The following is a 24,415-nucleotide window of genomic DNA, read 5'->3' as shown; positions in this document are numbered from 1 at the left end:
ATCTGAAGGATTTTTTCTTTGAGAAAATTTTGCATCTATTAAACTTAAATTATTTATGATTTTAGTGAGAAGAAAGGATTCAGATACTTCACCTCTCTATAAATTTGTGCTATGGTGTCCTTACAACCCTGCTTGCTGCCCAGCTGGGTTCCAAGTGGTAGTTTGACCTTAGATGCTCCAAAAATCCTCTTGGCAATCTGACCACCCCAGATGGCCAGCACTTCTACCCGTGTACTAGCAGGTCCACTAGCTTTGCAGCCTTTCCTCAGATTACTGGAGCAACATGCAGAAAAAGCCATCTTCCACTGGGGTTCTTTCGACATTTGGATTTGGTGCAGTCCTCAAGCGAGTTATAACCCGCTTCCTCCAAGAGTCTGGTTAATGTATATCTCTATTTTTAAAAATTGGTTTGGAGGCTCTTTCTCACTAATGATGGCATCCATTTCCTCCCACTATAAGCAAGCCCAATATATGACAGTCTTAATTTGCAAAACAGATATATCACAGGATTTCTAATATGCAAATGTATTGCCACAAATGGTTTTTAAATAGTCAATTCACTTTGTGCATGAGTGTAATCACTTTACAAAGTAAAAAATAGATCTTGTAAATTTATAATAATGCAATCACCAATTATATAAAAATAGGTTCAACGGTAAAGAACTATGTTTCTCCCTACCAGTCTATCTTCTGCTAGAGAAAAAGAAGGCTTTGCCCGACCAGCATGGCTCAGTGGTTGAGTATCAACCTATAAACCAGGAGGATATGGTTGGATTCCGATTCCCAGTCAGGGCACATGCCCGGGTTGTGGGTTTGATCCCCAGTGTAGAGAGTGCAGGAGGCAGCCAACCAAACATCACTGATGTTTCTATCTTTCACTCCCTCTCCCTTCCTCTATGAAATCAATAAAACTATATTTTTCAAAAAAGAAAAAGGTTTTAGAATTGTGAGCATATGTATGTGTGTTTTATGTTTACATGTTTTATCCCCCAGTGATTCCAGCTACTTCAATCTATCAGGATAATACCCTATTTGGTCATTAATTATTTATGATGAAATAAAACATTCTATGACAGGTCTAAATTGCAATGCATCATCATATGACTCTTTAAAGCAGGTAGCGGTAAACAGTAAGTAAGGTTTAGAAATAGGAAGTTTGGGGTGCCCTTGGCAGTCCCTGATCTGTCTGTTGCTTCAACAGTGTTTGGATGGCACAGACCCAGGGATGCCCCTTCTCCCAGCCTCCGGCCACTCTCCTGCGTCTTACCCAGTCACCACCTCAGAACCACCTCCAGGACCAGCCAACACACCGGGTTTTTTCCTACCTTAACTCCTTATTGCCGAACAACCACGAGCTCCCAAATTGGTCAGAATTATTCCACCAAGGTGGAGGCTGCGGTGGTGGAGGCTGCGGTCACCCGCCTGGGCAGCCTGCACCTGCGGCCCCCCGCACCTACCTCTCTCTGGGCTTCTATTTCGCCTGATGATGTGGCTCTTGAGGGTGGGGGCCGCTTCTTCTGTGAGTTGGCGTGCATCGCTTAAAACTGCAAAACCAGGGGGCAGCCGCCTTCTCTTCCAGGACGTGCTGAGGCCTCCCAGGATGAGTGGGCAAAACTCAGGGCCATGGAAGCCGCCCTGGCCTTGGAGAGGGGCCTAAACCAGGCCCTTTTGGAGCTGCAGGCCCTGGGTTCTACCCGCACAGACCCTCATCCTGTGATTACTGCAGAACCACTTCCGGGGTGAGGGGGTGAAACTCATCAAGAAGATGGGCAACACCTGAATCACCTCCGCAGGCTGGCTGGCCCTCAGGCTGGGCTGGGCGAGTATCTCTTCGAAAGACTCACTCTCAAGCATGACTATGAGCCTTTGGAGCCCAGAGGCCTTTGAGGGGCCCCTCTGCATTTCCCTGGTGTCCGGCTTTTACCTGAGCCTCTTCCCAAAACTACTAGTCATTCTTTTAACCACCCTGAAGGCCTCTCCCATGCATCCGACCAAATGAAACAATAAAACTTTTTGCAGCAAAAAAGAAATAGGAAGTTTGGGAAATATAAGATAAAGGAGACTAATGAGAACTAATTTAAGGAGACAGTATGAGGATTATTAAAGAAACTAGTGGCCTGGTGCACAAAATTCGTACACGGGGGAGGGGCTGTTCCTCAGCCCAGCCTGCACCCTCTCCAATCTGGGACCCCTCGAAGGATGTCCTACTGCCGGTTTACAAGGATCGGGCCTAAACCAGCAGTCGGATATCCCTCTCGCAATCCAGGACTGCTGGCTCTTAACCACTCTGCCTGCTCGCCCCCAACTGCCCCCCACCACTGGCCTGCTTGCCCCCAAATGCCCCCCTGCCAGCTTGATCACCCCCAACTGCCCCCGTGCCAGTGTGCTCGCCCCCAACTGCTCCCCTGCCGGCCTACTCACCCCCAACTGCCCCCCCTGCTGGCCTGCTGGCCCCCAGCTCCCCTCCCCACTGGCCTGCTTGCTCCTAACTGCCCCCCTGCTGGCCTGCTCACTCTAAACTGCCCCCCCCACTGTCCTGATCACCTCCAACTGACCCCCACTGATGGCCTGCTTGCCCCCAACTGGCCCTCCTGCTGGTCTGCTACCCCCAATGGCCCCACCCCCCACCAGCCTAATCACCCACAATTGCCCTCCCCTCTTGGCCTCTAACCACCTCTACCTCGGCCCCACCACCATGGCTTTGTCCAGAAGAACATCCGGAAGGTCTCCCAGTCTAATTAGCATATTACCTTTTTATTAGTATAGATAGAGGCCTGGTGCACGAGGTGGGGACCAGCTGGTTTGCACTGAAGGTTGTCCTGGATCAGGGTGGGGGTTCCCTTGGGGCATGGGGTGGCCTGGGCAAGGGGCCTGTGGTGGTTTGCAGGCTGGCCATGCCCCCATGGGATGAGGATCCCTCCTGCGGGGGGCGGGGGGGGGGGCGGTGGCCAGCCTGGGTGAGGGGCTGAGGGCTGTTTTCAAGCTGGCCACACTCCCTTCATGGTGGGGGTCCCCGCTGGGGTGCCTGGCCATCTTGGGTGAGGGGCTGATGGCTGTTTGCAGGCTGGCCATGCCCCCGGAGACCCAAGCTCCCAGCCTCTCCTTTTTTTCTTTTATTTTTTCAGTGCCTCCTTGAGTGGAGGCCAGGGCCGGCTGGAAGCAGGTATCTGGGATTTATTTATCTTCTATAATTAAAACTTTGTAGCCTTCAGCGGAGGCCAGGGCCGGCCAGGGCAGGTGGGAAGCTTGGCTTCTTCCATCACCAGGGGCAACCCAAGCCTCCTGCTTGCTGCAGCTCCGTGGTTGCTGCCATCTTGGTTGGTTTAATTTGCATACTCACTCTTGATTGGCTGGTGGGTGTGGCTTGTGGCGTAGCAGAGGTACGGTCAATTTGCATGTTTCTCTTTTATTAGATAGGATTGTATGCCAATAATTTATTCTATGGGCAATGAAAAACTTTTGATTCAAGAAATTCTATGTGATATCATTCTCCTAACAATATACAGAATGGGTTGAAGCAAAAGGAAGTGGAAAAAGGAGTGTGTGTCAATGTCCTGGGGCCTAACCCAGAAAATAGGAGCAGACAATGAAGGGCCCTCTTTTGGGTTGCAGACTTGTCATCATGTCCTCAGTGGTGGAAGGGGCAAGGGATCTCTCTAACACCCCATTCTTCCCTCATCATGTCTTAAATATGCAAGCATTAATGGACAGTTCCCAAGGATGGATAACTCTTTCAATGTGAGACTGTTCTAAACCTGGAGCCACATAGCCATGAGCCAGTATGGCCTTGGACTTCTACCTTGAACTGGTGTGATCTATACTTTTCTTGTAAGCCAGCTTTCGTGCAATACACTGCTTGCGGTGTTCAGGCATGTTACCTACCAGCTGGTATGTATTCTCAGTGGTTTGATCTCTTGATCATAAGAGAGATCACATACCTTGGAGATTTTTATACTCTTTAATAAGGCATTCAGCAACATTCCTCCACCTCAAGGCAGCCAAAGGACAAACTTTGTAAAGAAAATAGTTGTAGAGTGAGCAAAGTTTTATGTGATGTGTCTTTGGTGCATTTTGTTTTAATAGCTTCCACTAGTCACAACTTAATAAACTACTGTCAAGTTCCTCTCTAATTCCACTCCATGCCCCTTCCTCAATTCTGCAACTTTCAGCCGTTAGAAATAGCTGTGTACTATTTTTACAGGCTTCCAGGGGCACATCATAGGATAGCATGAAGAAAAGGAAAGGGAAACCATCTTAGTTTGTTCAGGCTACTATAACAAAACGGGCAAGGCACCACTTAGACAGCAAACATTATTTTCTCATAGTTCTGCAGGCTGGATCATGGTGCCAGCATGCCTAACGGGGGTCCTCTTTTGGGTTGCAGACTTTTTGTTACGTCCTCAGGGACTAAGAAGGGTGAATTATCCCTCTGGAGCCTCTTTTATGAGGCACTAATCCTAGTCCTGAGAGACTAGTCACTCTCAAAGGCCCCACCTCCGCAAACCATCACATTTGGGGATTAGGATTCAACATGTGAATTTTGACCAAACAAACAAAAAGAATTCATGTCATGCCTGTTAAGTGAAGAAACTAACACACACACACACACACACACACACACACACACACACACATATGCACTTTAGTGAAAGAACCAGGGGTCTTTATAAGCTGGCATGTGAGCCTGTGTCATCAAATGTGTCATCCAAGATTTGAGAGTTAATTTACTTGAGCGGATATGCCAGTGTTACCCTGACAAAAAGACAGGAGCATGTACACACAAACACAAGATGTTCTTTACATGAACATACTCCAGAATAACAATCACTCTCTATCAGATGCATCCTACATCGGGCCCTTCATTCCACACATGTTTCATACTCATCACACCACTTATAAGGTAGATATTATTATCATAAACCCCATCTGACAGATTAGAAAATTGGCCACAGTGCTGACAGCTGAGATTTATTTGAGGCGAGGCAAACCAGGGAAAAGGTAAATGGGACGAAGTCCAGAGGAAACCAGATACAAACTTCTAGGAGTTCTCTCCCTGAAGTCACACAGGATGCTCTTCATTCCTCCACCAACAAGTTAAAACAACGCATGCAAAATGTTGTCTACCATAGAAGCTCATTAGAGATTCAGTGCTCAGGTTTTTATTGGGGGAGGGCTGTCCTGAAGGCACCCTATACCTAGCACATACCAAAACTTCCGACTCCCAGAACAGAAGCAGATGTTCAACAGAAACCACATTGTTTGTGTAAATAGTTTAGGCACAGTGAGCCACTCCTATCAGGGAATTGTGGGAACCCCCTACAAACCCAAATTCCCAGACACCAACCAAGGGCCAGCCTTGAAGCAGACCTTTGCAAGTCTAGCAGGCTCAGGCGTACTATGTTAACGCTTTTCTGCACAGGAGTAGACTGAGAGGATGTTTGGTGCTGGTCTCAGTCTATCAAAAGTAATGCTATTGACTAGAAATGCCTGCGGGTCACTCAGCTGGGCCCAGTAAGTTTCCCACTTACATCTCTTCTTTCTAAACCAATGTTACAAATGGACCAACCCTTGTGGGTCTTAATGTGATTTTTGCAAGACATCCTTCAGCAATAGCCTTCAAGAAACTTTAAAGAAAAAAAGTTGATCGCTTATAGGCCCTAGCATGACAAGAGTTTATCATGCTAGGGCAGTGGTCGGCAAACATGTGGCTCGCGAGCCGCAGTTTGCCGACCACTGTGCTAGGGCATCAGGGGAAGGGCCTATGGGGAAAGAGGAAATAGACATTTGGGATTCTGCTTTTATTAGGATGAAGGATAGGGGCCAAAGGTTTCATGGGTGCACTCTTTTTTGATGAATTTAAAACATAAGAGCGGGAATTTAGAGCTTGGAAAGAGAGAAAAAGAAACAGACAGGTAGTCCAAATGGCTAGCTAGTCAGAATCAACCAGTATCTCTTAAAACAAAGGCGACTCAGTGGGAGGGAGGTGCCCTGGCTCTTTATCTAGTCCTGAGGCGGGCAATGTGTTTATTGGAAATAACCGTCCTAGAAGTGGATGCCTCTTTCAAAGGATGCCTCAGCAAGCAAAACGTAAGTCAGGCACCTGCGTCCCAAAAAGAAGAGCCATCTATCAGGGCTTACACGAGAGGCCTTAACAGTGGCGAAGCAACAGGTAGGAGCTGCCATTAAGGACAAGGAACAAGAAGCATTCAAGTTTAGTATTCACCACATCCCTACGCCTAAGTCAATTAAGGATCACATAGATGATGGTGGGTCCCACGAGATTATAATGGGGCCGAAAAATTACTCTAAACTAATGATGATGTAACCATCATAGCATGAAACACACCTTACACAAATCCTGGTGCCCTTGTCGTGAGCCAGCTACTAATAATAGGAGAGGAGCAAAGGGAAGGCCAGACATTATGGGGATGTCATTTGGGCAGCTTCACCAAGAAGCTGCAACTTTGCACTCACCCCCTTCCCTACAAAACACGGAAAGAAGGTGTCCAACAAAGGGGAGATCGTCGGTGCACACACAGTGCAGTTGTGGTGGCTAGGGAAGGTGTCTGTCTGTCCGTCACACCTGGGAACAGAGATCACTGGCCCAAAGGGATGTGGTGACTGCAAACCCGTGAAAATTTGAGAATCCATAATCGAAGGAATTCTTTCTCGGGCTCTTGACACTCTTCTCTTGGCTCACTCTTGGTTTCCTTGCGTTCACGGCCATGCGGACCCCACATACAGTGTAATGATGGACTGCAGCTGGAAAGAGATATTAAGCCAGCTCGATGCTGGATTGGGAAATGCATCCCAGTTTCCATGGGATGGAAACTCTGGACACTGGCTCGGATTTTAACACTACTAAAGCCTCAGCTACATGTCTTTTATGGCGGGACTGGGGGAGAGGGAACCTTGGAAACTCAAGTCGTTTAATCCCATGCAAATAAAAATCACTTGTTCTCCTGTGTGAGTCTCAGAAAATTCTTTTTCTTGGGATATCACAAGAATTCCACTCCCACGAGCAACAGGTGGGGATGAGGACCTCTCCCCACTGATAACAACACCACTGTTGCAATTGCCTACAATATAATATTTAGTATGGTGACATGTTGTATAGGTTTGTAGACTATGAGTTATAGGGGAACAGAAGTTGTTTCCCCAAAATATGTCTCTGGCATAAGGATTATTTGGGCTGGTTAATTTTAAGAAACAGCAGACATGGGAGAAGCTCTGAAAACCAAGAAGAAGTTACCCTTTTTACAGCTACCTTTGTAAGGAAAATCTCCATTTGTAAGGGAGTATCCCTGCCCTACCTGGAAGAGGGGGATAACCTTACCTCCAGAAACTCTTATCAATACAGAAGTAAATCCTTGTTGGCTGTGCTTTTCTTCCAATAACAGACTCCTCCCACCCCCAACATCTTTTCTCTTCAGGTAAAAGTGGTATTAAGAATGTGGCCTCAGCCATTTTGGTGAGTTACTCCACTTTCCTGGAGCTCCCTTGTGTACACAGGAGGTCTACAGCTTAGTAAACTTTTGTTTGTTTTTCTCCTGTCAATCTGTCTTTTGTTACATTGATCTATCTGCTAAGAACCCAGGAGAATAGAGGAAAAATTATTTTTCCTCCCCTACAGAGCAATAGGCTAGAGTCTAGAGCCGCTAGAGCATGTAGTCTTGGTGTGTGGAAGGCTATACCACCAGATTTGTGTGGGCAGGTCTCCATGCCCACCAGCACAGCCAGGTAACTATTCTTTTCTGTCTGCGGCAGGACATAGCAGGTTTATTCACTGGAGAGATGAGCCACAAAAGATCCAGGCTTGAGGGAATCTAAACACTGTTTTCGGGGAGATTAAGTGAAAATCCATACACTAAGGAGTGAAATATCTAGTCTCCTACCGCTGGGGGACCACAGGACAATGGCAGGAAGTCCTATGCAGGTTGGGTGATTCTTCCTGCAAAATTAATAACACCCTAAGTCAGTGGTCGGCAAACTGCGGCTCGCGAGCCACAGGCAGCTCTTTGGCCCCTTGAGTGTGGCTCTTCCACAAAATACCACGTGCGGGCGCGCACGTACAGTGCGATTGAAACTTCGTGGCCCATGCGCAGAAGTCGGTTTTCGGCTCTCAAAAGAAATTTCAATCGTCGTACTGTTGATAATTTGGCTCTGTTGACTAATGAGTTTGCCGACCACTGCCCTAAGTGAAGAAAGACATAGAGTTAAAAACATTTAGGAGTCCTCAACAGAACGGCCTAGTCACTTCCATGTAGATAGACATGAGCAGAGCAAGGACCATGGGCCAGGTACAGAAGGTCACCAGGGCAGAAAGCAACAGACAATGGTAAGGTCACCCCCAGGGTGACTTTTCTCCCCTAGATTTCAATGGTCATTTGATTAGGACCAGGATGCCCTAGACCTTTCCTCCCTAGAGATAAATCTATGCCTCAAGCCTTAGGACCAGCTGCACTGAATTATGACCCCCTGCCCTGGTGCCGGCCATTCAATCAGTGGAGAACTAGACCCTGAACGTGATGACCAGACCAGAACTGTGAGCCGAGGTATTTCCCCCGAGGTCGTATCTCCTGATGCCAAAGAATGATCTCCATGGACCAGAAGATTTAAGCAAACGTGTGGAAAATTTATTACAAGCAGATTCAGACTCCCCGCAAGGGGAGGGGGCCCAATAATGGGCTGCCCCCCTCAAGCCTGGTAGTCCAGGGGTATATATTTGCTACAAACCTGCTTCTGTATCTATCCCTGTTGTCACCTGATGGATTCCCTCCATTGTTCTTGCCCACATGGACCTGAACTTGCCCTGGTTCTATGTTCTTTCTCTGTCCCTGTGCTGAGCTTTCTCTGTTTCTGTGTCAGTACACCCTATTGTTGCAGGCCCTCCCTTGTTTTCCCAGGCCTCCTGCTTTGAGTCCAGAAACATTTTATGACTTCTGCATGGTTGGCTTCTGTGATGAGGCTGCTCAAACTGCCGTGTCTGCCCCTGCCTTTGTTTCCTATGGAACCCCTGCCCTGTCTGCCTGCATTTGAAGTTAACCCTCTCAGAAGGACACACCTGGAAAGCTGCTGAATATGCTATTGCGATCTTCCCCGGGGACCTCCCCTAAAATCTCAACCCTTAAAACCCTAGGATAGAGGAACCAGTGCCTTTCCGTTCCCCCGCCCTGCCCCAGGCACCTTACCATCACCTTCTTCACTCCCCAGCCCCCAGGGCCCGTCCTTTACCTCCGTAACTCGTTTCCTAAGCCCATTTCTTCGAGGAATTACTTTTTCTACCTCTGTGATTTACCAAATGAATGTGCTCTTACAGTTTGGGTCTTGGCTCTGAATTCTTTCCTAGCCAGAACCCAAGTACCAAGGTTGATGAATCCAGGTCTGGCCTGACCCCACCAGGCAGATGCCTTGGGCCATTCCCGCTATCTACACCAGTCATGTAACAAGAGCAAAGCGCATGTACAGAGTTTCCTATAGGCTTCTTAGTGGCCCATTCTTAAATATAATGGATTGATGTATAGTACAGAATAGGGAACAGAGCAATATTGTAATAACTATGTATGGTGCCAGGTGGGTACTGGAAACATCAGGGGGATCACTTTGTAAAGTATATGATTGTCTACCACTATGCTGTATACCTGAAACTACTACAAAATAATACTGAATGTAAACTTAAATTGAAAAATAAAATTTAAAAAAACACACATATATATCCTATCTAATAAAAGGGCAATATGCAAATTGACCCTAACAGTGGAACAACCAGAACAACTGTTCGACCAGTCACTATGAGGCGCACTGACCACCTCTTGGTCCCTTTCCCCAGCCGGCAGGCTCCCATCGCCCGAACCAGGGGTGGGTGGCGGGGGACATGGGCAGCGCCAGGCCAAGATCCCCACCTCACCCATTGCCCCACACACAGAGGGCAACCTACAGCATGGGCGGGGCTGGCGAGCGGGTGGGGCTGGCTGACCTTTTGGTCCCTCTCCCCCTCCCTCCCCCCCCCGGCCAGCAGGCTCCGATCACCCAAACCAGGGTTGGGTGGTGGTGGGGAGTAGGGGCAGCTGCCAGAAGCCGGGGAAGGTGGCCCTGATTTCAGGCCAGGCCTAGGGACCATACCCACATATGAATTTCATGCATCGGGCCTCTAGTATGTATATAAATGGATCAACACAAGTCACCAGATGGCCTCCAACATGAAAGGTACCACCTACCAAAAGAAACAGAAACAAAGAGATGTGGGGGAGGGACAATGCAAAGAACAGAAGAAAACAGTTTCAGTTGTAATTATTTTCCTCAGAAATATAGGTTTTAATTATAATTAATGTGTTCAGAAATATAGGGAAGTTACTTCATCCGTGAAACAAGAACATGATCATTTTAAAAAGAGAATTTTAAAAGCTCTTAGAAATATGGAGGCTAACATTTTAAATGAAAGAAAAAGGTTGGAATATAACATAGGTAAAATCTTCCTCCTGAGACAGGCAAGCAAGCCAGGACAAATGAAATGGAACCTGAGACAGTTCAATGGACAAGCAGTTTACAGCCATCTACTAAACTGCAGCATCTTATCTTCCCTAACCAAGGACACTTAGGAGTAAATGGTTCACACTTCTCCCTAACCAGAGGATAAATAGCTTAAATTACCCTACTGGGGAGATAGATAGCAGAAATCCAATTAGTGTCATTTGTTCCAACCACACCAAAGGGTGGATGAAGTAAGGGGAATAAATCTCATTTTGAATTATCAGCATAAAGCTGATGACTATTCTATTGAGATCCTCCCATAAGAACTCCCCTACACTCCCAGCCTTTAAAACCCTCAAGAGGGAGGACCCAAGACATGTTCTCCCTCTAGGGAGCAAGTCAGAGCCTTTCCCTTCCCCCTCATCCCCTCCCCCCCCCCCCTCCACCCACCCAAAAGTGTTACCTTTGCCTTTCTCCTAATCTCCAGGGGCCCTTCTTGAGCTTCTGTAACTTGTTTCCTGAGCCTATGCAGCCCAGATGGCTCATTCTACTACCTCTGTAACTTTCTAAATAAACTTTCTCTTATAATTTGAATTCTTGGCTCGGAATTATTTCGTTGCCAAACTCAAGAACTGAGGTCCAGTTTCACTGCCATCACCACCAGTAACACCCCGACCCAGAAAATTGAACACAAGGAGAGAAAAATGTTTTAAATGATAGGAACAATCAAGGAGGTCTAATATCAAGCAAACAGTTTAATAAAAACAACAACAACAAATACCAAGGAAACAAAATAAGAAATTATCAAAGATATATGACCAGAAGATTTCCTAGCTTAAAAAGAGATGCTTAATATATCAAGAAAGAATAGAAAACAGGTCATAGGTAAAAAGGATGTGAAATAAGAGTGTCTTGGACTTCTCATTAGTGACGCACAGGAAACTAGAAAACAATAACGCAATTCCTTTAAAATTCTGATGAAAAATCATTTCTAACCTAGAAGGCTATTCACAAATATCAAACTAGTGTGATAGTAGAACAAAAGTATTTCAGGAATGCAAGAATCAAAATATTTAACTCTCATGCACTCTTTATTTGGTGACTATTGCAGAAAATGCTCCACATGAAGGAGGAAGTAAACTAAGGAAGAGGAAGCCATGAGACTCAGAAATCTGGAGACCTAATAAAGACAAGAGGATAATAAATAAAGAGGGTGGCAAGGAGAAGTCTTAGAAAGACAATTCTGCAGCTGGCCTGGAGAGAAACCAGGACAGATTGGAGTAAGAACAAGAAAAGTAGCAGGGGGGGAAAAAAAAAAAGAGTACAGAAGAAAAAATAAGGAACTAACAGATAAGTGGACATACTAGTATTTGACCTATGCAAAATTATATTGAGGCTACTAGATATTTGAGAAGAATTAACAATAAATACATAGCAAAGTGAGCAAATGGAAGAAAAGAATGCAAAAACTAAATGTTGCGCAAGAAAAGAAATGTAACCATTGTGTACTACTTGACTCAGCAGTGAATTTTAAAAATTTCCATCTACTTCTCCAAACTCTCCAGGGACATACCACTGCACTTGGAATAAATTCTATACTCCTTAGCATGGTCTAAAGGAGATTTTAGGATGTGGCCCACACCTGCAATTTTTCCCTTTACTCACTGAACCCCTGGAAGTCTCATTTGCTGCTTCCTATACCAGGGACACTACCTCCAGATCACCCTGTGGGGTTTTGGTTTTCTTTGTATTTTTTTGGTGGTACTTAGTTTACTATTCAGTGAAGCTTTCCCTGACCAGCCAGTATGAATTAGTACCAGCTTTCCCTCAATTCTGCCACTGTTATATATTTTATATCATTTTATTTTTAATATTTTATTTTCTTCCTGTTGCATCACTAATTGAAATATTTTGTTACTATAGTCATGCATCATTTAACAACGGGGATATATTCTGAGAAATGCACTGATAGGTAATTTCCTTGGTCTGCGAATCTCACAGAGTGCACTTACATCTACATGGTATAGCCGACTACACAACGGATTTTCCTCTACCCTTTTGGGTTCTTGAATGACACATCCGGCAGTGCAATGTGACCAGAGTGTCATTACACAACACATGAGTGTATATAAGAGTACATGTGACAATCCTATCTAATAAAAGAGTGATATGCAAATTGACCGTCACTCCAAGACACAAGATGGCTGCCCCCATATGGTCAAAGATGGCTGCCCCCATTTGGACACAAGATGGCCACCACAAGATGGCCTGCAGGGGAGGGCAGTTGTGGGCAGTTAGGGGTGACCAGGCCAGCAGAGGAGGACAGTTGGGGGCAATTGGGCTGGCAGGGAAGGGCAGTTGGGGGCGACTGGGCCTTCAGGGGAAGGCAGTTGGGGGGTACCAGACCTGCAGGAGAGGGCAGTTAGGGATGACCAGGCAGTCAGGGGAGTGACTAGGGGGTAATCAGGCTGGCAGGCAGGCGAGCAGTTGGGAGCCAGCAGTGCTGGTTTGTGAGAGGGATGTCTGACTGTCCCTGTGGGATCAACCTAAACCAGCAGTCTGACATCCCCTGAGGGTTCCCAGATTGGAGAGGGTGCAGGCTGGGTTGAGGGACACACACCCCCATGCACAAATTTCGTGCACTGGGCCTCTAGTATATCATACAAAAGGCTAATACGTAAAGTGTCCCCTCAGGAGTTCAACAGGGAGACCGGGAGTTCGATCACTTGCTATGATGTTTGCTGACCACCAGGGGGTGGCGTGGGACAAAGGAAGGCCCCAATCACCAGCCAGGCATAGGGACCCTATCCATGCATGAATTTCGTGCACCGGGCCTCTAGTTTATAGATAAGAAAACTGAGCAAAGCTGGGATTCACACCCTGCAGTCTGGCCCCAGTTTGTGCTGAAACCTTTCCTTGCAAATGTCATGATAATAGAGACTTCACCTCCTCTTCATCCTTGTAGCCTCAAGATCTTATGCAGTTACTGATGAGTACTTACATGGTGAGTACTCTTCAAATATTTGCTCAGTAAATGCATTACAGTAATCAGAGGTCATTATCCCAAGGGCAATGAAAAGAAGGGGAGACTATTTGTCCTCCTTTGCTACTAGATGTACCAGTGAACACATCTCAGCTTTGCCTGCCTTTCAGTACCAGCTACTCTGGTTCTTCTGGATTTCCAGTCTCTTGACCAAGTTACTTCTGTCTTTATAGGCTTCAGGCCATTTTGTTGCTTTAGCACTTGTTCTCTGCCCAGTGACTGGAGGACATGATGGTCCCACTCCCTGGGCTGTCCCAAGGTGCAATGAGTATAATGGTGATTTTCCCATGGACCAAGTGGATCCAGTAAGTTTCCTAAAGAATACCAGAAGACTCATTGGGGAGTCTTGGAAAGAGCAGAAAGCTACGGACTACTCCTCACTGGATCCTTAGCCAAGCATAAATTGTTGCTGATGTATATAAGCAAAAGAAAAAGGAAATAAGTTAATTACCAGAAAACTTTTAAATAGTGAACATAGTAGGTGGCAGAATTTTCAACAGAAGATTTGGAGAATCTTAGTTCCTAAGGAATAGAATTGAAAGTTAGAGAAATAAGGTCAAAAGAACAATGCTTCTTTGGCAGAAGTAAATGCCTAAAATGACCTAATAGATTTTTCCTTTCAAAATTTCAGTATTCAATGAACAGTGCCTCTGAGTGCCTCTTTTGTTAGATTTGTTTGTCAGTGTATGCATTAATTAGTTTGCTTAAAAACAGCATTGTTTGCAACAAAAGAAAACCATGTTAACCAGTATTGGAATTGGTTAACATCCCCAGACACATGACTTTGTTCTATAGTGTAAGTCAGTTCCTTGGGATGTAACGTGGCTATTTCCTTTACCTATTGCCTAATCTAGAAATGCTGATGACTTAGTAGATCGGCATTACTGGGTTTGTTTCTTATAATCTTCATGGTATTCAGTTCATATTGCTATGTTGCAGCTTTTTGTATGAACTTTCCCAGAAATATTTACAATTTATGCTTACAGTCGTTATACAGTTTCACCACTGACGTTCTTTAAAAATCAATGAGAAAATAGCAGCTCTCTAAGATGAATTTGGCAATAGGCATCATAATTTACTGTTCTCTATTTTTTATAAGCCTCTATCTTGTAGGAGTCAATTGAACTCCAAACAAATCCAGACATGGAAAAATGTAACTGCTGTTCAAAAACAAGTATAAAACCGAAAATAATTAGCTTCCCAGACAAGAAAAAGCTGAAGGAGTTCATCACCACCAAACCAATATTACAAGAAATATTAAAGGGACTTCTTTAAGAAGAAAATTAAAAAATATGAGTATGAAAACAGCACAAAGAAAAAAATTCTCACTGACAAAGGCAAACACATAATAAAAGCAGTGTGAGTCAACCAATACTAAAGGTAGTACAAAAGTCACAAGGCAAAAGTAGGAAGATCATGTTAATTATAATTATCTCTTTTTAAGAGATACACACAAAAACATACAAGAAGTAAAAAATATAATAATAATGACAAAAACATAAACACAGAGGGAGTCAGTAAAAATGGTAGTGTTTTTAGAATGTTCAAATTTAAGTGACCATCAACTTAAAATAGACTGTTATAAACATAGCTTGATATATATGAAACACATGTTAACCACAAACCAAAAATCTACAAGAAATAAAAAGAAAGGAATCCAAACACAACTCTACAAAAAGTCATCAACATACAAGAAAAGAGAGCAAGAGAACAAAAAAGGGAGAACTATAAAAACAATAGGAAACAATAATATGGCAATAACTACATACCTATTAATAATTACTTTAAATGTAAATGAAGTAAATGTTCCAATCAAAATACAAATGGATAAAAAAGTTGTACATATATACAATGGAATATTACTTGGCCATAGAAAAGATTGAATTTTTACCATTTATGACAACATGGATGTAACCTAGAGGTTTTTATGCTGAGTGAAATAAGACAGAAAAAGACAAATACTGAATGATTTCACTTACATGTAGAATATAAAATATAAAATAAACAGAACAGAAACAGACTCATAGATACAGAGAACAAACTGATGGTTGCCAGAGGGGAGGGGAGTTGGGGGTGCTGAGTGAAAAAGGTGAAGGGATTAAGAAGGACAAATTGGTAGTCACAAAACAGTCAAGGGTGTAAAATACAACATAGGGAATGTAGTCAATAATATTGTAATGATTACATATGGTGTCAGGTAGGTGCAAAAAATATCAGTTATATAAATGTCTAAGCACTATGTTGTATACATGAAACTAATATACTAGTAATATTGAAGTCAACTGTAACTGAGAAATAAAACTTTAATGAAAAGAAAAAAAATCTATATCTAGAAGTATGGAAATAGGTAGTTGATGTAGCTCAATTAATACTGTAAAGCACCATTAAAAGTGCAAGGTTTGTGCAGAGGAACCATAAGTACAGAGAGATTGCAAGATGTGATTAATATCTTATTTCCTGACTTCAAAAGTTTACCCTACTCTGACCTTCCCCACCTTCCACTCATATTCATTCCACTGTAAAATATAGTCACTGTTCTCAAAAAATACCTGGGAATGAGTGAGCCTCATGGTGAGTGGCATGATGGAGGGTATAGATGGAGAAGAGGTAAAACTGGGAGGAAGGAGTTAGAAACATACATATGGAAATGTGAGAGCTCATTTTCAGTAATAGTAAATCCTCCATTAAGACCATACAGGAATGCATGCACACAGAAGAACGCTGGGACAATAGATTAGAAAAACACCTCATGTAGTAAGCTAAATTCAGTAGACACGGGGGGAAGCCACAGAGGTATTTTGAGTGGGGGAATGAAATAATCAAAATAGTACCTTAGGAAAATAAAAAAAAATTAAGCTTGAGATCATTTGAGAGAAATTTGAAATAATTCAAGCAAGAAGTGCTCTAGCCAGTTTGGTTCAGTGGATAGAGCCTCAGCCTGCGGACTGAAGGGTCCTGGCTTTGATTCCTGTCAAGGGCACATACTTTGGTTGCAGGATCAATCCCAGGCCCTGGCCGGGCATGTGCAGGAGGCAACCAATTGCTGTGTCTCTCTCACATTGATGTTTCTCTCTCTCTGTCTCTCCCTCTCCCCCCACTCTCCCTAAAAAGCAAAGGAAAAATATTCTTGGGTGAGGATTAACAAATAAAAAAAAAAAGAAGTAATGAGAGCATAAATTAGTACTCTAGCAATGGAAATGAGAGCACACATAGATATAGAGAAAACAGAATCCACAGGATATGATACTAATTAAATGTGGGGGCAAGAGAGTAAGAAAGAAGTAAAAGATGGCTGCACTTTGGTCAAATATGCACCCTTGCTACAATCAGCTGTGGCTGAGGTGGGGTAACCTGTCAGGAACACAGATAGCCAAGTAGGCCTGTCCCTTTGACAGGAACAACACGTAGGGACATTATCTAAGAAATGGGAAGGCTAGCCACCCCAAACTACTAAACTCAGTACTATATTATGCCTGTTTAACAAAACAACCAGGCACATACTTCAAAACAAAATTAAAATTAAAAAATGAGAGTGCAGATTCTGTGAATCAACTCCCAGAGCTGATTCTGTGACTATTGCAGGGGATCAAAATGTTCCACTTTGGCATAAGAATCAGTTAGAGCTGAAGGCACTTAAGATCCAACAGATGCAGAAGGAAGCCTTCGTGTAGCTTCCTTCTCTGACTATAAGCAGAAACCTCAGAAATGAGGACTGCCATAAATCTTCTTTCCTGGGAAAGGTTTATGGCTGAAGAAGGCGGAAAGTCAGCAATGAGTTGGACCTTCACAAACAAACCTTGTCCTGTTAGTTTTCCCATATATTTACCTTCCCACAGTTTGCCACCCTTGAAAGCGTAAAGCCTTTACCTTCATCTTGTCACTTCTCCACAAATGTATTGAGAAGCTATGTAACCCCAAGTTCTATCACCCCTTTGTATTACTAATCCCTGAATTTCTCCCATGTATATGCATGCTGCGCACAATAAAAACCCCTGGTTTTTCTCTTGTTAATCTGTCTTTTTTCAGTCTAATTTGCAGGATCCCAGGCAATAAACCTAAGAGGATTGAGAAAAAATGTTGTTCCTTCCTCAGACTATCCTATATAATAAAAGGCTAATATGCAAATAGACCAAACGGTGGAATGACCGGTCGCTATGACACGCACTGACCACCGGGGCAGATGCTCAACGCAAGAGCTGCCCCTTGGTGGTCAGTGCACTCCCACGAGCGGAGGGCTGCTCAGCCAGAATCCGGGCTCACGGCTGGGGAGCGCAGTGACGATGGTGGGAGCCTCTCCACCTCCACAGCAGCGCTAAGGATGTCCGACTGCTAGCAGTGCAAGAATTTCGTGCACTGGGCCTCTTGTTAAAACATAAAGAAGAAAGTGATAATTCATGTGCTGATAAAAAAAAAAAAACCAACATCAACAGCAACAAAAAACCATTGGTTGCCTTTCTGTTTGAACTAAAGGCAGATGAGTGGGCTTTTCAATATTCAAAGGGCAGTGTGGATCATTTGCTTATATAGTTTTACATTTTCAGGTGACCACATAGGCAAGAGACAATGGCTCTTTGCTGCTCTAAATAACTAGATCACTTCAGTATTTTCTAACAGCCTTCCATGGACTCCATTGTTTTGATTTTAGTAACACATAATTTAGATATAAAATACTGTGCCTATGTATGTTTGTACATTTTTCTGGGGAGATTTTCCTACTTTTCATAAGATTTACAAAGTGATGTCAGATCAAAGAGTGTCTAGAATCCCTAGTGAGGTGGAAAGCAGACTGGATTAGGAGTCTCTAGTGTCTCATTGTGCTTTGCTATTTCTAATCTTAAGCAATTCTAGTAAGTTTTTAATTTTCATTTTTCCTCATGTGTAAAATGGGGCTAATCATAGCTGCAATGCTTTCCTCATACAAATGTTTTGAGGTTACAATTCAATGTTATGTAATTTACATAGAATTTAAACATAGAAAGCATCATTATCTTAGTTAAGCCAAGAAGTCTTTCCTCAAGCCTGGATGTGTTCTCTTATAAACACCAGAGTTACTAACCTTGTGAATGTACAGAACATTCACCAACACTGACAACCATGGAATCCCCAGGTAATGCATTATGCTTGCCCATGTAGACTTTATAACTCTACCTTTTGTCTTCAACGTTCAAAGAAACAGTTATTGTGATTCCAGATTCCTGAACAAACATCTAGTAAGTACTAAAATCAAAACAATTTAACTTTGAATCGGAATCTGAAAAAAGGGAGTAAAATGCACATGGCAAAAGTTACCATAAAATGTACGTGGCAAAACTACCCTTTAATGTGGTGCAGAATTCTAACAAATGCTAAGTGGCCATCCTGTGCAAATCCACCCTGGGCCTCAGGCCCAAACTGTGTTGTCTTTGTTAGAGACATCTGTGGAATGTTTGGCCAAGAACATCCCAACAGGTGCTCTTCCTGTCTAGATTTATAAGGCGTCAGACATAATTTGAACTCTCAAATTACACCCTAAGCTTCTTAGGGCTTCCGAAGGCAAATAACCAACTATGGTCAAAAGAGTTAAAAACATTTCTCAAACTAAGGGATAGACTGTAAATGCAATTGGTCAAATATTCAGATCTACATATCAAAATAAAGAACTAATAAGTTGGTTCTTTTTAGATGAAATACAATACTCTTACTAATGGAATTAACTAATTTTACAAGTGTTTCACAATTTTTCAATCACAAAGAAGCATGTGTCTTTTAGTATGATTTATCTGGATGATTGCTTTCTGTAGTGTTATTTCTTCTATTTGTTAAACATTTTTCTCCTTTCATCTTGACTGTTTTCTATATGTTTGGAGCATGGATCTCTTTAAGATTTTCCTTCTCTCATTAACCACTGAACATAAGAAAAATGTTTTGCAAAATTAATTTTTCCCACAAAAAGGCATGGCCTATTATGACAATAGGAAAATGTTTATGTAATGTGCTATCCTGTATTAATGTGGTGATCTAATTCCTAAGTTATTTTAAGGACATAATTTCTCGGTTTCTAGAGGTAATATTATCAGCTTGTGAATTTAAGGGGGCTAATTGGAAGCATAGGTGTTCCAGAAAAGACCAATTCTGCTTTGGCTTTGCATTCACCATTGACATTATGAATCATAGACTACAGCTTATGATAAAAATGTTTGCATATATTTGCAAAGTTATGTTTATGAATCAGAGCATTCCTAGTCCTTAATGTTGCAACATTTCAAAACTTTCAGTTGCACCTCACCCTTATGTCTCGGTTGATTTCTATAGAATCCAACTTTAGAGTCCTCAGTTGAGGGCACTGACATTTATTATCAAACTAGAGGCCCGATGCATGAAATTCCTGCAAGGGGCTCGGCCCCTGCCACCCCGGAGGCTGCCTCTGCCTCGGCCCCGCCCACCACAGCTTCCTCCGGAAGAACATCAGGTCAAATTAGCATATTACGCTTTTATTTTTATAGATGGGCTACAGAGGCTCAGGAAAGCCCATCAGCAGGAATGTTTACCATAAGTCACATCAAATATTTAGCACTTTGGGGCAGCTGTTGAGGGGATAAAGTTACAACACAAAGGCTGCTCACATTTACAACTGTATCGTGAGCAGACTAGTCAGTTTCCTTCTGTGCTCAAAAAGAATGATAGTATCACACAGGAAGTAGAGGATGCCTTTTCTATCTTAAAAAGTCCCAGATCCTCACTCTGATATGGTAACGAAATCCCCTTGGGCGGCGTAAGGCTGTGCATGCAATGGGTTTTCATAGGGTGGTGGTTGCCAAGCCTAAAGAGAAACAGAGAAAGCGCTTCTCTTTTCCATCTTCCTACTCCCATTAAGAGGCATTCAAAGAAGCAGACAACATAAAGTCCCAAAAGATATAACCAATCCAAACCCTCAGGATGCCCACAGTTTAGAAACAAGCCTTCTTTAATACACAGAAATAGTTTACTAATAAGCCCAGACCTCCCTGGCCTATATCTTGATATTAGAAATGAAGAACTAAAGGGGAGCAGCATATGCCAGCCGAGCAATGTCTGAGTGGCTGCAGACGCAGGAGAATCTCTGACAGCAGAGAAGTTGCCCTTCTCTTACACTTACAAGGGAAATCTCCATTTGTAAGGGTGTCTCCCTCTCTGTGCCAGAAAGAGGAAGACAACAAAATCTCTTCTAGAATCTTACCAATAGAGAAGGCGCCTACTTAAATCCGAATAACAACCTTACTCTTGTTTACTGTGCTTTCCCTGATAACTTTCCCCCCAACACTGGTGTTTTCTTTTTTTCTTTAGCTGAAGATGTAAAGGGGTAGCTTGGCCCATTTCAGGGAGTCCCTCGGTTTTGCAGGGCATCACCCATGTATAGTGGAGGTATACATGCTATTAAATTTCTGTTGTTTTTCTCTTCTTAATCTGTGTTTTATAACAGGGAAATCTCAGCCAAGAACCTAGAGGGGTAGAAGTAAATTATTTTTCTTCCCCTGTAGAACTAAAAGTCTGGACCTGAACTAAGGGACAATATCTAAAATTATGGCCCTAGCCGGTTTTGCTCAGTGGATAGAGCATCGGCCTGCGGACTAAAGGGTCTCAGGTCCGATTCCGGTCAAGGGCCCATGCCCAGGTTGCAGGCTCGATCCCCGGGGGGGGAGGGGGGGGGCGTGCAGGAGGCAACCAATCAATGGTTCTCTCTCATCATTGATGTTTCTATCTCTCTCTCCCTTAACCTGCATCTCTGAAATCAATAAAAATATATTTTAAAAAATCTAAAATTATGAAAACAATTGAGATGAGATACACAGCTATTGAATAAAACCATCATTTGGTTTCAATTATGAGCACAAACCTCTGTAATAACCAAATGACTGTTTTCAACTTTCTTTCATTAAGGTTTTAAATCCATTTCACATAATTAGACCTTCTCAGTTTCCATGAGCTGACAGGCAAGAGAAATTTTTATATACAAATGGAAATTTTTCTTAACTCTTCTTCCTTTCTCTCCATAGTTCTAAAGTCAAATGAAGTTATTCATTACAGAAGCTCACTAGATGAAAGATTAGCAAAATTAAATTGCCCCGCCCCCCCCCCCTTTTTCCTTTTTTCTCACCATCACATGTTCCATCAATGCCCTTTACTTAGGTCAGCTCAAGTAGCTCTGTATTGCTGAGCCTTGCCTGCAGGGCCACACCCTGTGTCTGGAATGGGAACCCCTCTCACAATCAGGCCTCAAGTTCTGCCCCCTGTCGTTCACTTACCCAGACAATGTGTTGTCTTATCTGTCCCTTTAGGGTATGTGTCTCTTTAAAATCTCCACCATAAATATCTAGCAAAACATAATATGTACATATCATTTTTATACACATGCTATTCAATATATGTACCCATTCTGTGCATGTCTATCTTTAAATATAAACTCCCAGGCCAGACCATGTCTTGAGAATCTGCAGAGGACAGAACTTATCATGGTGCCATGTGTAAAGAATGTTTTAGAAAATAAATTGTGATGATGACAGCAATACTTAGGTAAAAGTAGGAAGGCTTTTGAGATAATAAAAGCAAACTTAAAAGAAACCTCACGTACTCCTTAGATCACACCTAGAGTACAATCCTTTCTTTCCAGATCTTAGTAATGTTTCAGAAAACAGAACTGAGACTACCTGAAGATATCCTCTAGTTTGCTGCATATAAAACTACCTTGTAAAAGAGACAGCGGTTTTTGAACCCATGTTAAAGGCCCCATGAACTTAGAAAAATGAATAATCAACCACAACTCTATGTAAGAGAGAAAAGCTGGGAAAGTAAGGCTGTTTATTCTCATAATTTCCCCCTTTTACTCATTAACACTATACTCATTGAAGTGTATTTTCCAGCTGCAATTAAACAGACATCAGCAAGCCAGAAATAGAATATCTAACTATAGAAAGAAAAAAAAAAAGATTGCTACATGTTTTCACTGTGGCACATTTGCATGATCTCTTTTTAAAACAAAACAGTGTTTCCATTCAGTTCTGCTTAATCTTAGTGGGCATTTTTGTTTGATAAAAAAAAAAAAAAGGCACCATTTACTTATTATTTCTTGTAGGTGAGACTGTGGCTAAGCACAGTTGAGAACCACTTGAAGCATGGCTTTATTTCTCCTAAAAGTTCAGACTGCATGAAGCAATCTCTTACTTCCTACATGTTAGATTTGACTCTCCTTTTTAAAAGCTTCTCTTCAGTTTCCAGGGTCCTAGCAGGGTTCCCATGGGGTAAAACCAGGAAAACGGAAGGGTTAGGGTTCATTCCAACCCTAAATCGTCAAAAGTTTCAAGAGCTAATTAGCCTTGATTAGCATAAGAATGACAGCCATTAGGGGGCTCCGTTTCTTGAAGATGCCCTCGGGTTATATGATTTGTGATTCCTAGAAGCTTCAATTTTCACAAGGTACAAAATAAGAGACTTCTGCTTTCCCGGGCGATGAGACAGATGAGACCGTGTTCCGTCCCCCAGCCACCATCGTCACCTAGGGGTCCATCCCTCCTTCATTAGGCACCCCCCAGCCGAAAACCCCGGTCTACAGCCAGGGACAGCCCCAGGCCTCCTCTCCAAAGCCCCCCCGCCTCCCGCGCATCTCAGACGCGGAGAAAAGCTTCCTCTTCCTCTGCAAACTCCGTCACCGGCAGGGAAGGAGGCGCCGGCAGCCTTGCGTCTCCGTTCACACATGCAGCTGTGAAAACGCCTGAAGAGGCGCATCCTGTGAGCGGGGGCCCAACAGACGTCTGAAAAGCATGCAAGGTCCCGTCCAGCCGCGACCGACAAAGAAGACAGCCCAGCACCGACCACGGCGCTGCACCGCCCGTCCCCTTTCTGCCCTCCGGGTCTCTGAGGAATCGCCGGCTCCATCCACACACACACTTTTTTTTTTGGAAAATAAGAGTCAAAATCATAAGCAGATACCTTCATTGTCCCGGCGGCTGTGGGGATGGCTGGAGCTGAGCGGAGCATCCACCCCAAGTGTCCCAACCTCGGTGCCTGCTGGGTCGTGGGCTGCGGAGCGTCTGGGGAGGCAGCCGGGGCGGTGGCGGCTACACGTGGCGGCGGGACTGCGGTCCGGCCCTGGCTCGGAGAGATGCTGGCTCTCGGGCTGATTGCATCAGCAGGAAGAGCGGTGAGGGTGTGTTTCCCCCAGACCGCCCCCTGAGGGTATAGCTCGCTCCCAGCACGAAAACTCCTGATCCCCGGCCCAGCTCTGAGCCTCGCCCACCCACCGCTCACCGCTGGGACTTGGCCATTTCCAGGGCAGAGCACGCTGTGGTCGCCACCACCAAGCACGGCAACGTTTCAGGGCCCATTCCTGGCTTTACAGTTTCCAGTTGACTTTGGTTCGTGCTGCGTACGTTCCAGGTCCCATTGCATGTGCGGCGCAGCGTCGTGATCTTCCTTTCGCCTTTGGGTACAGCAGCCGCTCGACATCCTTTTGGCTTTGGTCAAGTTGCATCTGTAGCAACAAGGCTTTGGGTATTTACTTGTTCTCCGTTCTTCCCTGGGAACTGAGTGCTTTCCAACCTGGGAGTCCCCTCTTGCAGCAATACCGTCACCGCCAGCCACCGGGGCCCAGTTGAAATGTGGCTAAGTGTGACTGGGGAACTGAATAGTATTTTATTTTATTTCACTTAAATTTATTTTGTAAAATATACTTTTATTGATTTCAGAGAGGAAGGGAAAGGGAAGAGAGAAAAAAAGCAGTGGGCTGCCTCCTGCACGCCTCCTACTGGGATGGAGCCCACAACCCAGGCATGTGCCCTGATGTAGAATCAAACAGTGACCTCCCGGTTCATAGGTCAAACATCAACCACGAAGCCATACGGCCAGGCTAATTTAAATAGCCACTGGTGGGCAGCATAGATAATTATGTAA

At 43.9% G+C, this 24,415-nt stretch overlaps 1 protein-coding gene across 1 annotated transcript in view; it reads right to left on the bottom strand.

Moving 5' to 3' along the window:
• The window catches only part of BCAT1 (branched chain amino acid transaminase 1), a 93,414-nt gene extending 69,799 nt beyond the window's left edge, over nt 1–23,615 (bottom strand). The window contains exon 1 of the mRNA XM_028144042.2: nt 23,456–23,615. Coding sequence (XP_027999843.2) covers nt 23,456–23,503 — 48 coding nt within the window. The 5' untranslated portion in view covers nt 23,504–23,615. The remainder of the gene's footprint in view (nt 1–23,455) is intronic.
• Between the last annotated feature and the right edge of the window lie 800 nt (nt 23,616–24,415).

The sequence above is a fragment of the Eptesicus fuscus genome, chromosome 7 (assembly GCF_027574615.1).
Source record: "Eptesicus fuscus isolate TK198812 chromosome 7, DD_ASM_mEF_20220401, whole genome shotgun sequence".
Taxonomy (NCBI): Eukaryota; Metazoa; Chordata; class Mammalia; order Chiroptera; family Vespertilionidae; genus Eptesicus; species Eptesicus fuscus.
The sequence above is the reverse complement of the archived record's forward strand: the minus strand, read 5'-3'. Positions and strand labels throughout refer to the sequence as shown.